This window comes from Micrasema longulum, unplaced genomic scaffold (genome assembly GCF_059751315.1).
Source record: "Micrasema longulum isolate JH-2025_06_02 unplaced genomic scaffold, ASM5975131v1 h1tg000071l, whole genome shotgun sequence".
NCBI classification, from domain to species: Eukaryota; Metazoa; Arthropoda; class Insecta; order Trichoptera; family Brachycentridae; genus Micrasema; species Micrasema longulum.
This window is the reverse complement of record NW_028277278.1, coordinates 1-17,029: the sequence shown is the minus strand read 5'-3', so window position 1 is coordinate 17,029 and position 17,029 is coordinate 1. Positions and strand designations below refer to the sequence as shown.

Sequence of the window (17,029 nt, the reverse complement as noted above, 5' to 3'; positions counted from 1 at the left end):
TGAAGAAATGTGATTATTTAAACAACGACAGGTCATAAGCCCTGTAAATGCTTGGATTTCTATATTGCCTTCACAAAAATGTTTTCTCTCTCTGTTGCAAAAAAAATTAAATTAATGACCATATAAAACATAGATTAGGAACTTTAAAACTTTATCTCTGCGGTTTAAAAGGAAAACTTTGAAAGAGTAGCAAAATATATATTCTTACTATAACTACAGTAGGTAGGTACAGTTTAATCCTCGGAATTCTCGCTTTAGCGACGGAGTTAGAAATTGTAATAGAAACTCGTTTTTTATGAAATATTAATCAAATGGAAGTTTGTATCAAAATTTCAAAAGTTTTTCATTTTTAAACACACGATTTCTTTACCTTTCAGACATTATTGATTCCTGAGGATATAAAATTACTCGAGATGAAAAGGTCTTAAGTAAATATGATGATGCATAAGTTACAATAACTTCGATTCTGTTGCTTAAATCTCGGTCGCCGTTTTCCAAACATATTATTTCGATTTCATCAATATTTTCTCAAATCAAACCGACGATGACTGCTGAATGAAGCATTATTTTGTTCAATTAGACAACGTGTTGATCATTGAAACATTAAGGATATTAGACCAAATTACACATAGTATAGTTGATTGTGAAATTTGAGAATCTTCTTTACCTCTACAATGTCCAAAGGTTTACATGTTTTTACTTTGTCAGAAGTGCTTTTAGGTCTCAATTTTCAGTTTCCTTGGTTACTCTAAACCTTGAATGTACTGAATTGGCTTTGGTGTTTATAAATCTGTATATTGCAAATCAGAAACCCAGTAAAATTATCAGATTTTTGGTCAGAAAATATTGTGTAATGCAGTATACATATTGGTTTAAATCTTGTATTAGAATTTTTAAAAGAAAAATATATGTTGTAAAATGGCCAATGAAATCAGTCAAAAACAGGTCATATGCCCTGTAACAGCCCTGAACTCCGTATTACATTGTCTAAATTTAAAAATAATAAATTATTTCAATCATGTTTTCAAATTAAAATGAACAGCAACCTATTATAATATTATTGATATTTTTTCGACAGCAATTATCTAAATTTACAAAACTATAAAGATTCATTAATTATCTCACAATAAAAGTATGTCAATAAATACTAACTATGTTATATTTTTCCCGAAATTCAAATATAAATACCTAAATCCCCATTACCTATTAAACACTTAGCCTCGCCCTTAATCATTGGTTTTTCCCTCAATTATGATTAATGTACATGCTATAGTTCATAAGTTAATTTTTATTTTCTACTTAAGTACCTTGAATTATATAACTATATAAGGACATTCATTCCATATAATCTTCACATTCGTTTGAAAATGCCCTAATAAGGCGAAACAATTGTCACGAAGTTTTTGTACAACAAAACACGTTCTCGTTTTGACTGTAAAACTTCGGTACTTTTCTAAGTCTTGTATCTCGTTTTGAATCATTTCTGTCTCATTTCTAAGTAAAAGCCTCGGACTTACCATCAATTTCGTTGTCTTTTTTTTTTAAAAATAATATCAAGGTATTAAATTCAAGTTGTCCAGTTAAATTCAATTACCTTAAATAAAAAATACGGAGAAGGATATATTTTTTAATTTTATTATGTAGGTACTCATTATTAAACAATATTTTTTATTTGTCTCTTACACTTCCGCTTCAATCAACCAATGCTTTTTATCGCACATCATAAATAGCAGTCAATAATATTTTGATTTGGTATAATAACTCTTTAAATCTAAGCAAACTGAGCAGACTTCAATTTAATGTCTTTTCATCCGTTTTGGCCGAATCTAATACACATCAATAAAGATTTTGGCTCAGTCAATAAAAGAATCGCAAAAAATATTGATGTTCACAGAAATAAAGGAATAATGTGAATATTACCCAGCATTTGAAATGATTACTTACCAGCCGACAAAAGATCATAAGCCTTTTAAAATGTCATATTCCTTATTCAAAAAAATATCCAGTGAAGTATATTTAAATATGTTATTTTACGGTACGGGTCATTAATTAAATTCTCTTTTTCTTTGTTTTTATTTACAAGGCACGTAATGGAAAAAATAATTCGATTTGTATAAACAAAATAAATACATTTATACTCGTATTTGCCATTTTTAAAATAAAAGTTTAAAAAAATATATATTTTACAATGGGCACCTGAAAAACTTTTATGTTGATATTTACTTTCGCGATTGCGATTTTTTCGCGCATCACTAAAAAAATAAATCTTTGTACGTCGTACAATTAAATATTATACATAACACATCAATCTATCGCTGCTTTCATATGGCAACGATGATCAGTGAACTTCTTTTGTGTTGTTTTTAAGGGTTCGCTTGCAACACTGGCGCATTGTCTCGCGCCTTTAATCAATATTTCTCCCCTTTCTCCCATCCTAAGAACACTTTTTTACCGTTCCGCATGACGTTTCCTTTTTTCCCTAATATCCAAACAATGATCATAACAATCACAAGTAAAATGCTTTTTATAAATATTTTACTATGTTTGAACGCCGGGAAAAATAAAATCAATTTTGTTCTGCTGTTCCAACAAAAGAGTTTTATACCTGATTTTTGTTTTAATTATGAAATCTAATAATAAATTTCTGATGATTTTATTTTATTTTATTACATACATTTATTTAAATTTGCACTTGTTTTTACAAATCTTATAATCTTAACATTTGAAAATCATCTTCAGTTTGTCAAGCTAATTGCTCGAACGTCACTTTCTACGTTAACCAGCCATCTTAATTTTAGTCTGCCTCTGCTTCGTCTGCCGTCCGGAGTGGGATAAATGTTTTTTTTCGAGGGTTCGATTACCATTCATTCTGTGCACATGGCCCGAACATTGTAATCTAATTTCTATTTAATTTCATTAGATGATTTGATAACAGAATTGTGCAATGTTGGGTTCACTATGTAGTGTCTCTAATAATTTATGATTATGGTAATTATACGTCTTTTCCATATTCTGTTTTGTTTGACAGCACAAAATATATTTATAAATATTTTTCTTTCAAATGCTAAAACCATGTTTTATCTCCTTTATTTATAACTCAGCATTTGGCACTATATGCAATGAGCAATCTGAGAAGAGTTTTGTAAATAATGGTCCTAGTTTTTCTAGAGAGCAATTTAGATCCCAGATGGTTAAACAAGTGACAATGACGCATGTTCGCTGCCAATAGTCATGTTCTAATTTCGGTACTATAATTTAATTTCAGTACCTGCTGATGCAGCAAACTTTCGTCATCATCACCAAAGTACTTTTGAAAGGACCCAAATTTTTACCGGACACGGAGCTATGAGAAGTTATCTATATAGGTTTAAATAAAGGAATGATGACTATTGTCCATGTGATGATATTTCTTCACAGAGTATCGAACATGTGTTATTTCAGTGCCCATTTTTCAGTTTGCAACGCCATAATCTTGAAGCAAAATGCAGGAAAGATGGCATATTCTTAACAGATATCCACACTGTAGTTAAAAGTAGTTATCACGCGCCATTGTTCTTGAACTTTGCAACAATGGTAATTGGACTCATAAAGGTAATAAACCAAAATCAGTGATCGAACATCCCATTTCCAAGACAAAAAAAACATTTTTTTCCGAGTACCTAAGCCTTATACATGACACGTAAGGCTACTAAATATAGGGGTCCAAATACATATAAAAAATATATTTTTTAAAAAGACTTAAATATTTAAAGGAGTTGACATTGCCTATGCGGTGTGACCCAACGTTAATTGCCTGCAGTGCATAATTTATTTATGACTTTTTCTTTTACATATATTTAGTTTTAGATGCATTTATTTTAAGACGTATGTCATTTACAGACATCTCAAGGTTTGTGAAATCATATTTTAATGCCAGTATATTTCCGGTGATTAAGTTTAGGTCATCTGTATAGGCCGGTTATATTTTATTATATTTTTTGAAAGACCACCCTATATCTGGGTGGTCTTTCAAAAAATTGTTCTTTTTTTTCTCCTGCATTTATCATGGGTTTTTCTCGAGCATATTAAACAACAGGCACACCAGTGCATCACCTTGCCTTAGACCGCTGTACGTCATGGAATGGAAAAGATCTTATTTGCTATTTTAGACCTTTACCGAGCATTATGTTTTAGACATTGTCATCTTAGTAATTCCTATTGGCTTTTTACGAATCCCCAATTCAGCCATTCCATTGTACAACTTTGACCTCTTGATACTGTCATATGCCGCTTTAAAGTCAATGACCACATGGTGCGTCTCAACGTTATATTCCAGCATTTTTTCCATTACGATCCTTAATGTAAATATTTGGTCAATTGTTGATCCATCTGGTCTGAATCCATTCTGGTAATATCATACTATATTTTCAACGTGTGGGAAAAGTCTTCTAAATAGGAATCCAGCAAAGATTTTATTAGCTGTGTTCAGTAGGGTTATGCCTCTGTAGTTATCACAGTTCATGGCAGCTCCCCTTTTGTGCAGGGGGCATATAACACCGACGTTTCAGTCGTCTCACGTCGTTTCCGTTTCCCATATTTGAATAATTAAGTCATGTAATTTCGTGCAAACACCACTACCGTCATATTTTAGCAATTCTCCAGAAATATTATTAGGCCTACGTGATTTATTATTTTAAAACAACTGTAGTACCAGCATATAAATCAAACCAACAGTTAACTTTATTTCAAATAATTGTATATTTTTGGGAATATTGGGAAAATTTAAGTTAAAAGTGCCTTTATATTTTTTAAGCCATTTAACAAATGTCTGTTTTTGTTGAGAAAAATATTTACACTGTAAATTACATTTATTATTGTACGGTAAATTAAAGTTCGGTAACTTTGTTCCAATTAAAGGAAGACTTTCTGAAATCCAACGCTTGTCTGATGCTTTGTTTCTGGCATCAGATTAACTACAAATAGCTGGTATGTTGCTTGAATTGATTGCTAGAGAATTAACTGAAATTCAAATACCATTCCGTTAAATTTAGGTAAAAGTTTGTCTCTATGTTCTTGAGAATAACACATACTTACATACATTATCTTCACATACGTTTATCTAAAAGTCTAGGTACGAATATTACCGGATGCAAAGAACAGAGAGATTTTCCGTACTGAGATTATACCGTATTAAGAGCGAGTAGGTCTCTCCGGGAATCAAGTTGAGAGAACTATGCGCACACAGAACTTAACATTTCTGAGCCTGAAGGTTAAAAAATCCTCGAGTTTCTGAGAAGGGTATAAGGAATACCACAGCCTAAATGTTATAAATACGACTTAAAAGTAAATAAATAATGTTGTTAGATTGTCATGGTTGCATTTATAAAACTGTTTTATAATATTTCGAGTTTTCTGCGAAATTCTTTTTTTTTTTCTTCATAAAATGCTATTGGGAGAGGATACTATATATGGCAGCGCACTGCTCTCTCCGCAATACGTTGAACAACACTAATTTAAAATCTCGCTACGAGTTAGCGGGAATTGGAACGCATGTAAAATAAAAAATACAAAATCCGTTTTTATGTGATTATGGCTGGAAATTTGCGCCCAGATAACAAAAAGTACACGTTCCTACTGAGCAACATACAAAATTACAATGGTAAAAATACTTGTATGGTTTTATTTTCCTTTTATTGATATTTTTAACAGTGATCGGGTTTCATCGTGACGGACATCGTCAGACTAGTGGGAGACTAAACAAATTTCTATGTTATAAACAAGGGCAAGCTGCGGTTGTCGATCATGATTTTATAGTCTCTTACCAGTCTGGTGATGTCGGTCACGGTAAAACCCGGTCCCTGGTAAAAATTACTAATAACGAGGAAACGAAACTGTACAAGTTTTTTAGTTTTGACCATGAAATGTCGATAGATAAACTAGATCTATCAATTTACCAAAGGTAATCAAACTTTGTAGTGATGAAGTTTTTGTTGTTTTCATGGGGGGAAAGCAAATACAAATGTGAAATGTTGTTGAAATAATTTAGTAGAAAAATATTTTAATAATTTTGATACATTCTTAACATTAAAGGATGGATTATGCAAAAAATAAAATCAATATTCATCATCATCATCAGAAAAAAAAGATATTGAAAAATATGTTACCTGAGGGACCCTTAAGCCCGGGAAAGTTAATGAAATACTGCTATAATATGTTTTTATAAATATTGGGGGTTAACATAGATTGTGTTCGTTTTTTTTGTTTTTTTTTGTTTTTTTTATTTTTTATAAATATTTTTTTATTTTAACAAATAAAATAACACACATAATCGTATCTTTGTTTCCGCATTAATTTAATTATGTTTTTAGTTTAAAAAATAAGTACATAGTTTAATACTAGATAAAGAATATAATATATTTATGTGCACACTTAAGTTTCACTAGCTGTTATAAATAAGTTTTTGTCTATTATCTTAAATGTATTTAGGTTTTTTTCCTCACGACTTTCAACAGATATTAAATTAAACCATTTCACTACTACACTTCCCATTGTTCTATCTCCATAGTAGTTCTTGGAGATAGAACAACGGTGCCACGACACGTCCCATTGTTCTACCTCCATAGTAGTTCTTGGAGATAGAACAATGGGACGTGTCGTGGCACCGTCAGCTGCTGTGCCGATACTTGTCGGGTCTGGTGGGTTACTTTGGATTGAAAACTGCAATCGAGGAAATGATCTGTCATTATCTTTAACTGACACTGTTTGTCAATAGGCAAAACGTCAATAAAGTCAAATGATATTTTATTATATATGAAGAGATCAAAAAGACACAACAACAAAAAATGCAACAAATAAGTCAAAATGTATTCTCCTTCATTATTTTACAACAAATAAGGAGATAATTCGTAGCATCTTCACCGTACACTAAGGCTTGTAATCAAATAAAATATTATATGATACGTGAAGGAAGTGCAGCATCGTGTAAATCAATTTTAGATGGTGTATGACCTTTACCATTTGGTTTTGCTTTTGGTGATCATTTTTAAATTTTAAAAAAAATGGTCAATACAGTAATTTGATTAATTTCGTAATATAAAAAAAGGTTTTACAAATATAAAACAAAAATTTCGTGATAATTGTTTCACCTTGTTAGGGCATTTTCAAATGAATGTCTAATAGACTCAAATCAGTGTTTGATTTCTTATAGTGTAAGTTTAAATACGGAGTTTTACAAAAAAAAACACCAAATCAATCAATAAAAAAAGTTAATAATTATTACTGTTTCTGTTGTTTCAGGGAGCTTAATGACTTGATAGAAGATTCACTGGCTGGTATAAAATGCTCTCGTGATGGAAATGAAAAACTGGATAAGTCTTTAGTAGCTAATTTTGAAATTCTCAACCTAGTGCCTAATTCAGATAAAGCGAAAGAAACTATCAGAGACGGCGAAACTCTTTACGAAGAAGACAAACTAAAGTGGAGATCAGTTGGCCGCATCGCGGGGAGGAATGTGCAGCTAGATACCATCGTGTGGCCTGGAGGGGATATCGTCGTCTCGGGACTGTCAGCTCAAGCCAGAAGTGTCTTCAGGGTGGTCACAGCCCTCGCTCCGCCTTTTGTTATGGAGGGTGAACTAGACGAAGACGGACAGTGTCTACGAGGTCTTCCTTGCCATAGAGTCCTGACATCGGACAAAGACAACCTTACATTGGTATTTAACGAAATGGAAACTCAAGAAAGACTGGAAGAAGCTGAAGAAGACAATGTCCAAGGATCCTTCTTTCCACATCTCGCATCTCAATCGCAATTTTCTACATTTAGTGAAAAGTTTTTTCCATTTAAAAATAAGTATAAATACAGAACTAACTGTTGTTACGGACTGTCTATGGATCTCTTAGAAAATATTGCTCAAGAATTAGAATTCGATTTTCACTTGTATATCGTAAGTGATGGATTATTTGGAACTAGAAAGTTTTCCAGAAAATATGTGCAGCATAAAACAATTAAGCTAAATCTGAAAGAAACACACGGTGCTAAGCCCGACTTTAGAAAAGAGTTCAGAAATGACTATTCAGAAACAGCTCCTGATGACATGGATTTATTATTGGACCAAAATTTTGTATCTGAAGATGATATGAAGTGGAATGGGATAGTCGGTGACCTAGTCTCCGGTGCGGCTCATATGTCGTTTGCCGCTCTCAGCATATCAAGTGCCAGATCTGAAGTGATGGATTTCAGCGCTCCTTATTTCTTTAGCGGCATTTCTTTCTTAGCGGCTCCGCAAGAGAAGTCCGAAATACCCCTTCTAGCATTCCTGTTGCCTTTTTCTCCTGAACTATGGATAGCGATATTCACTTCACTGAACGTGACCGCGATAGCAGTTGCCATTTACGAGTGGCTCTCTCCGTTCGGATTGAACCCTTGGGGACGACAGAGGTCCAAGAACTTCAGCATGTCGAGTGCACTCTGGGTCATGTGGGGCTTGTTGTGCGGTCACTTGGTAGCATTTAAGGCTCCGAAAAGTTGGCCCAATAAGTTCCTTATAAATGTGTGGGGAGGTTTCTCCGTCATATTCGTTGCAAGTTACACCGCCAACATAGCGGCTTTAATAGCCGGTCATTTCTTTCACAACGCTGTCGATGACTACAACGACCGGAACGTGAGTATTAAGTACCTACCCTTTTTCGGAAAAAAATAGTTAGGTAGTATTAAATTGCCAAGAAAGTTTAATGAAAAAAAGTTTCTTACCCCTAGAAAGTGCCTTATCGTATCTTACTTGATTATTTTAACATCGAACTGTTTAATATTATAAATAATAATTGATGTTTATTTCGATTATGATTTTAAAAAAATAATTTTTTTATTATTTATTTTTTTTTTGTTTTTTTACAGTAAACGTAATAATAAAACAGAGTTTTAAAAAAATAAAGCATAATGACATATCAATGAAATACATATTAATAGAAAAATAGTAAACAAAAAAATCCCACAAAGACATGGCCTGTTCGTGGGTATACAAAAAAATGTTAATGCATTTTTGCTCCTATAGTAAATAATGGACAGTCATAATATTTTTGTATAACATAAGAAAGAAAAAATTAAATATTCTGTAAAAGATAATATGATAATTATTTTTATAGTAATTAAAAAAAGAAATAAAAAATACTTTTAAAAAACACAAAAAATATTCCTTATTAATAAAGGGCAACAAAATAAATCATAGAAAAAACAGTTCATATCTTTAGTTTGAATCCAGGATAGTGCATGTTTTTTAAAAGAAGGAAAATTACTCAATTTTACTCAAATACTTCAATTTCGGGGTTTGAATTATGAGTTGAAAAAAACCCGCTACTAGAAAATAGGAATCAAGTTGAAGTAGAGCGGAGTTTGAACCTCGGACCTCTGATTCCTGAGACCGCAGCTACCACGTCCATTAGACCATAATCCGATTGGTAGTGTTGGTGCTTCAAATAATACAGATTATATATTTTATAGTAATTTCGCTGTCATGATTAACAAGTAAATAGTCTAAATATAAAACAACTTTTTTTTTAACCAGTTATTTTGTTTTATTTTTTACCGACCGTTTTCAAAGCAACACAAGTTTCTTTATTAAGGTATAATTCAAGTTAATATACTTTGATAATTTTTTTTATTTTATTTTATTTTATGTAATGAAGCCTATGTAACTTTAACCAGCTGGTAAAAAAAAAGTTATTTAAAACTAGGATGTTTTATATTTTCTTTATTATCACGAATAACTACAAAGTTAGTGCTTCGAATACATCAATTTTATTTGAGTAAATAATCCTTTATAGTTTCATATATTTCTGTTGATAGTTAAATACTTCAATCAAATAATTCAGTTTGTGTTCCAATTTTATTCTGGCATTTACAATGTTATTGTATATTCGCGGCATTTCCGATAGTATTATGTTCATTCTTACAGCTGCTAACTCAGCGTGTTGGCGCTCCACAGGCGTCTGCTGCCGAATACTATGTCCAAAGGTCTAATCACTTACTTTGGGATCACATGAAGAAATTTGCTCTAGCGGATGTCGAAGACGGCATTCAAAGATTAAGGTTCGTACTTATTACCCATTTTTCCTTGAAGCATGAAAATTAAGTAAAAGGGTTACACTTTTAACGCTCTTATTTTTGATCTCTCATAATTAATCAATTAAGCAAATACTTTCAGTAGTTTTCGTTTAATTGTGTGCATTACAGATCCTTATTTAGCATTTTTCCTACACTAGGCGTCAAAATCATGACCGCTCTCATGCGTACTAAACAAACAGATGAATATTTTTTGGTTAATTTTTGCCATTAAAGTTACCCAAAAGCCAAAGTCCTGCTTTTTTTTTCAATATGAAATATCATCATCTTGTCTTTGATAAAGTGTGTTCAAAATTCAATAAAAATGGAATTGATCAAGGCTCATTTGATGCCATTGTAATTTGATGAATGTCACGTTGTAACCTGACGTAATAATTTTGTAGGAACGGATCTCTGGACCTCCTAATCGCTGATACTCCCATATTAGATTACTACCGAGCTACGGACCACGGGTGCAAGCTTCAAAGGATAGGAGAAACATTCAACGAGGACACATATGCAGTTGGAATGGCCAAAGGATTTCCATTAAAGGTGGGTGTTGCCTGTTTATGCACTGCCTTTAACCCAACATGGTGATGCGTATATGTACGTCTCCAATTGAAAAGATTTCGACGGGCTAAATATTTCTTAGATGCATGACAGTTCTTATACAAATCACCCGTAAATGTTATTTCGTACCTTTCACTACACATAACTTCACAATTCTCTCTGTCTTTGACTTTTCATCGTGTGACTGGCGCTCCTGATTTTTGTTCATTTAATTTTATTTGTTTATTTCATTTCATTTAGTTATTTTTATTTACATAGAACATTAATTTACATTCGCAACTTTATCAAAACATTATTTGATTATTAATTATAAGGTGAGAGTTAAATATTTTTTTAGGGCTGTTAAATGTAATCTTTTTCATTTTTTATAGCTTTTACCATTCTTGGAAATACTAGCCAGAAACAAACAGTATTTAGAAATGTTAAATGGGAGAACAATACGTTGCAGACAAGACAGAAAAAACAGATAAACTTTTAACAATTTAAAAATAAAACAAATAACAGGGATGGAGAATACCTTAAAGAAGGGTATATGAAAATCTAGGCATTTACTGGACAAATATTTATTTGTTTGTCTACAAACATTTGGACAAACTTAAAAATTGTAACTTTAAAATACATAGAACATAAAAATTGTTCATTTTAAAATAACATTTATTGGAAATAAAACAAAAATCGTAAAAATTATATGCGTTATTAAGAAAAACACCCAAAACCTTAATAATATTTATTTTGCAATAAAAATTTATAATGGAAACTTATTTAGATAAAAATAAATTTTGAGAACTGATTTCTATTTACATAATAAGAGCTAAAAATATTTAAATACAACAATAATTATTTGATGGATTTTATTTTACAATAAATTGTACAACATTATGTAGAAACTAATTCATGTATAGAATTTTAAAAGGTGTTACTGACAAAACATATTATAAAGAAATTATCAAAAATCATTAAAGTCTATATATACGTACTGTTATCAAGTAAATATTTAAATATTGCAGAAATTATGCCCCAGTTTCTTATACATAAAGTAACATTGGGATGTTACTTGGTAATGTTATAAAGTGAATTAGGATTTCCTTATTCAATTCGTCTCTGTTTTTCCACTAAAAGACAATTTAAAATTAAATGGTTCTAATCATCAATATTCTTATCACAATCACAGATTGGAGAGTTCCTACAGTCAATTTTAAATAAATGTTATGGAAAACCGCCGTGACCTGATCTTAACCTGCATATTGTTATTAATTTACTCCTCGAGAGAGATGTTCCTACGTACCATGGTTTTTTGAAAATATTTGACTACATAGAAGCGTAAAATAATCCCTTTACCAATTTATATTCATTCCATTGCATACAACATATATCTTGACTTCTTTTTTATAGTTTAGTACAAATCAATTGCCGTTACACGATTATACTTAACATTTCCACTGACACAAGCCTGTTTTGCAATTAAATCTACTTTTGCATTGTCTTTTATACCCACGTGACACATGATTCATGTCAATGTAACTTTTGAATTTTGTTGACTCAACTCAAAAAGACAGAATTTTATTTTGCAAAATATTGCGGAAAACTTCAATTTAAAAGATGGGGATTCAAGTTTTTTAAGTAGAACATTTAAGTTTGTAAGTGAACATTCTTGATGGAAGTTCATTGTAATTTATTATATAAATGCAACGACAAGTGATACTTTAATCCACAAATTTGTGAGTTCGAGGCCAGAGAGTCAGAAAATATAACGAATTTTTTTATGCGTTTCTGGAAAATAAATTCCAACGTTTCAAGAAGAGCAAGAGCCTCTGTCTTAAAACCGGAGCAATAGTTTGGAAATTTAAAAGAACACCAAGAAGATGGATTTGTGCATATAAATGCAGCTTCAGCAGAGGAATTCGAAACAGATTTAGAGCCATCTGTATATAAATACACGAAATTTGACCACTTCCTTTGTATCGCAGGTATTTGATTTGATTTTGTTGATAAGACCTGAATAAACATTCAGTATTACTTTCAGTCATAACATGAAGACATATATCAGGGTTATACATAAGGCTTTCAAAGAGAAGCAAATATATTAGATGTGAATGATTGCGATATATTTTCGTCTCAAAATTATTTGATGTATGTTCTATTTTTTTGTTGAATATGTTTTTTATTTATTTTTGAATAAAGTGTTTTTCTTTAAAAACGGAATAGAACAAGTCGATTAAAAAAAGTGATGACTTGTTCGACTCAATCGAAAGTACCCATACCTGAAGCCAACAGTGATTAATGTTGTGTCGATAACGAAGACGAAAAAAATTATATTGAATCCCGGGGATTGCTAAAAAATGACGTAGATAGGAACATAATGAATAATTTAACAATGAAGTTTCGTCTTCTCAATAAAACGTAATCGGCGAAAAGAGTATTTAAATCGAAAAAGAAAAATTCAAATGGTTCAACGATATGACGAAAGAAAATAATTAGGTTTTGTGTACCGCTGGCTATTATTGCAAAGGGTTAACAATAACACGGATGTTATGAAATTAGCCGATTTCAAAATAGAATTATGTATCATAAATAAACTGACATCAGCAAGGAGAGGAAGATCATCTAATTTGCAGAACAAAATTTAAACAAAACGAAAGAAACCAAAAGCTGCTAAAATGTCTCCTCAAGACGACTGGTCGGAATATATCATTTTTCGTTTTGAAACAATACTCAATTACGATGCAAAAATGCACAGTTCAGATACCTCTAACATATACTGATGGACATATAAATCAATGCGTTTTTAAAATTTATTTTTCCTCCACTTTAACCAATCATTTAAACAAAATCGATTTTAAATTAGGAAAAAACAACAAAAAAAAACATCCACAGTAGGATTGCAATGGTTGCAAAGCTTACATGGTTAAAACTTCTCTACAAACCTTTATAGTTTACCGATGTTAATAATTTTTACGCCCTTTGATACTGTTTGGTTAAAATTTAAATATTTACAAATAAGAAACAAATAAAAAACATTTGAATTTACTGATTTTAAATTCATGTTTCTTAAATATGAATAAAGATTACACCTTCTTTAATAAAAAAAATAAGAAAAAAAAAGAGAAAGGGAAGAAAAAAAGTCAAATAAAATAAATACGAAAAAAACAAAATATATAAATAAAAAATAAAAACCTGAAGAAAAAAAAGATTTTTAAATAGTGCTGGAATTTTCCTAAACGTTTCTACGTGGTCAAATAAAATTAAACTATGTAAATCGTGATAACTACAAACTTTTATTACCGTTTTTATTAGAGAAATATTAAACCGATTCACGGGCTATGCTGCCCGTGTACACGTTCTTTGCATTTTGTTATTCTTTTTATCTGATTCTTCAGAGAACGTTCCTTGAATTTTCATTAGTTTGAAACTTCAAGTTTAAAATTTCAGGAATTCTCTTTTACGTTAGGTTACGTTTGATGACGTTATCATATTTAGTTTGCGAAATATCTGGTTGTATTTTTATGTTAGTATTGTGGACTCCGGATCACGGAGCTCCGAGGTTCAAATCCTGTAAAGCCACAATAAAATATATATTTTTACTATCATTTTTTTTTTTTTTTTCCTAAACATAGAATAATAAATATATATAGTATAAAAACAGGATATGCATATAGTAACAAAAAAGCCCCCCCAAAAAGACAGTCTGTGTTTAGGTATACTGATTTATTAAGTTCTGGAAGTTCGTTGTCCTGGAAGGCTGTCGATGACGATCTTTCAGCTTGATCTGGCGGAATTACAAGATGTGGAATTGACGTGGGAGGAGGCGAGAGTGCTGGCTAGCGATAGAGTCCCCTGAAGGCGACTAATGATGTTCTCCTGCCCCGTTTAGAAGAAGAAGATTGGTTAAACTTTTCATGTCTGTCGTACATTAAATGCGTTGTTTAATCAACGAGAGAAGACCAGTGCATAAATCTTTTCTTACCTGTTTTCATATTAATTTCCAATTTCAGCTTTAAAAAAACACAATTGTCAATAATTTGTTTATTACGACTCATAAAAAAAATATTCGAAATCTTAACATTTTTGAAAAACGTGCATTTGTATACCTTTATTTACCGAATAAAGAGTTCAACTTATTTATACTAAACTCTAAAATTCATTTGAATTTATAAACACTTAAGAACAGAATTAATTTCATCAACAGTAGCATAAAAAATACATGTATTTGGTTAGTAATAAAATAGGTAACCATTTACTTATCGCTGTTTGGAATATCTCTAAAAAAGTACGCCACACCTACCGTAGCACTTAAACAGAGTTTTCCTAATATATCTGAAATTCTACGGCAGGTTCCCAAAGTGACGGTAATGGATGCTTCTCACCATCAATCACCGAGTCCCCGAACTGCTGGTCGGGACCACTTTTGAGATATCAAACCCGAAATTTTGCACATATAAGGTTATAAATTATACCAAGTATTTTATCGACATGACATTGATCGGTGACGTATGATTAGGTATACAAATCGTAAGCCTAATATGACAAGATACCATCGCAAATAAAAACGGTATAAACGCAAAATACACGTGCTAACAATATTATTACCTAATACTCGTGTGTACAAATTTTTATAGACCAATTCTTTATTTTTTCCCTGACGGGATTGATATCGATTTAACCATTCTTTTAATATCTAAATAAAACTAATATATATGTGGTGTTTAATTTATTAATGCGCCTACTTATAAAAAAATGTATGGGAGTGTGTTCACTTAAGCGAACTGCCACTGTAAAAGATCTGGGGGTTATGTTTGATGCCAGACAGAAATTTAATACTCACATAGGCACTGTCTGTGACAGTGCGCGCAAAATGTTGGGATTTGTTCTCCAAACTGCTGAGGTATTCTCAAATACTCGTATTCTTAGGCTTCTTTATAACTCATTGGTGCGAAGCATACTTGAGTGTGGATCTCTGATCTGGGCGCTCCACGAATTGAAGTACTACATTATGCTGGAGATGGTTTAGAAAAAAATTCTGAGGTATCTTTACTTAAAGGGGTGCGGATACCATCCGTGGGTGTACCCGTCTGACTTCATACTAGAAATGCTTGCTACAATAGTTTGGAGAAAAAAAAAATGCATACTTGCTTATGTATTTTTCCAATTAATCCGTGGTATTACGATTAACATCGGTGTAATGGAGAGTATTTTTAATATTATGTTAATAAAATATTTGCATGTAGTGATATTTGCATGTTGGTGTAGTGTTGTTGTCCTGACGAAAAGACGGGTTATGTCTCGAAACCGGTAGACAGTTAAGTCGGTGAGTGGTTTTATACAAATTTTATTAACATAATATTAAAATGTTGGACCACAAAGTTAATGCTTTGAATATTAATAATAGAGAGTATTTTTCTTTGTGTTTCAAATGACTACCTTAGACATAGGCAGCTTAAGCTGTTTTATCTTCCCGCTTGCAGAACCAACCTGCCGATGGTAATGCCAGTAGGAAGAGCAATGTCTTTACTCAACCGTATTTTTTCGGATATTGTCATTTTTCATATTAGTGAAAAAAAGTTCAAAGAGGAGAGCATCCTTTTTCTATAATTGCTGGGTATTTTTATTTTACCATCTTTTTATATTAAAATTTTAGTATTTGTGTTTTCGCGTTATGTATACATTGAAATATTTTTGTAATGTACGTAAACGTAAATAAAATAAATAAATTGAAAATTAAATAAAAATGGTAAAATACCGTATTTACGTAAATGTGGAAGTCAACTATCTATTGGCAAAACGGTAAATGTTACGCAATGTGATGACAAATCATCAGCTCCGCAAATTCCTAGATTTCCATATTCTTAAGAGTTTCTACTTACTTATGAATAAGTACATATATGTCTTAGCTAAATTTAGAAGTAAACTTTATAAAGGCAGTTTGAGATGTACTCGTATATACTCTAAGGGTGAATGCTAAACTGGGTGATCACTTAACCCAGCCAATAACAGATCATAAAATTTCGAAACATCTCAATTTTCATGCTCTCAACACCCCATGACTTATATTTTTTATTTATTTATGTTTAAATTTATTGCAAAAAAATAATATACATACTTTATAACGGAGGATTTATATAAAACCAATTAATGTAAAATGATAACGGAGTGTTCTCTGTTTATGATAGTCTCCATTTAACATGGCACAGCCTGTTTTAAGGTAGAGATTTTCTATCTGTAGAGCATAAGTAGTCCTTTACTAATAAAACAATAATATAAAAAAGAAAAACTAAAACTACTTAACTTTAAATGCCTAGCTTATCAAATGTAAGAAATAAAAAAAAATATTATACAAATATAAAGTATATATATTTGCCAAGAATACATGTTACTTAAACATAAATAA

General features: G+C 31.3%; 1 protein-coding gene across 1 annotated transcript in view; it reads left to right on the top strand.

Annotated features, from left to right (window-relative positions):
• LOC148284981 (uncharacterized) overlaps positions 1–11,193 on the top strand; it is a 168,743-nt gene extending 157,550 nt beyond the window's left edge. The window contains exons 7-10 of the mRNA XM_088231657.1: positions 7,276–8,638; positions 9,929–10,062; positions 10,479–10,626; positions 11,016–11,193. Coding sequence (XP_088087783.1) covers positions 7,276–8,638; positions 9,929–10,062; positions 10,479–10,626; positions 11,016–11,114 — 1,744 coding nt within the window. The 3' untranslated portion in view covers positions 11,115–11,193. The remainder of the gene's footprint in view (positions 1–7,275; positions 8,639–9,928; positions 10,063–10,478; positions 10,627–11,015) is intronic.
• Positions 11,194–17,029: the final 5,836 nt, after the last annotated feature.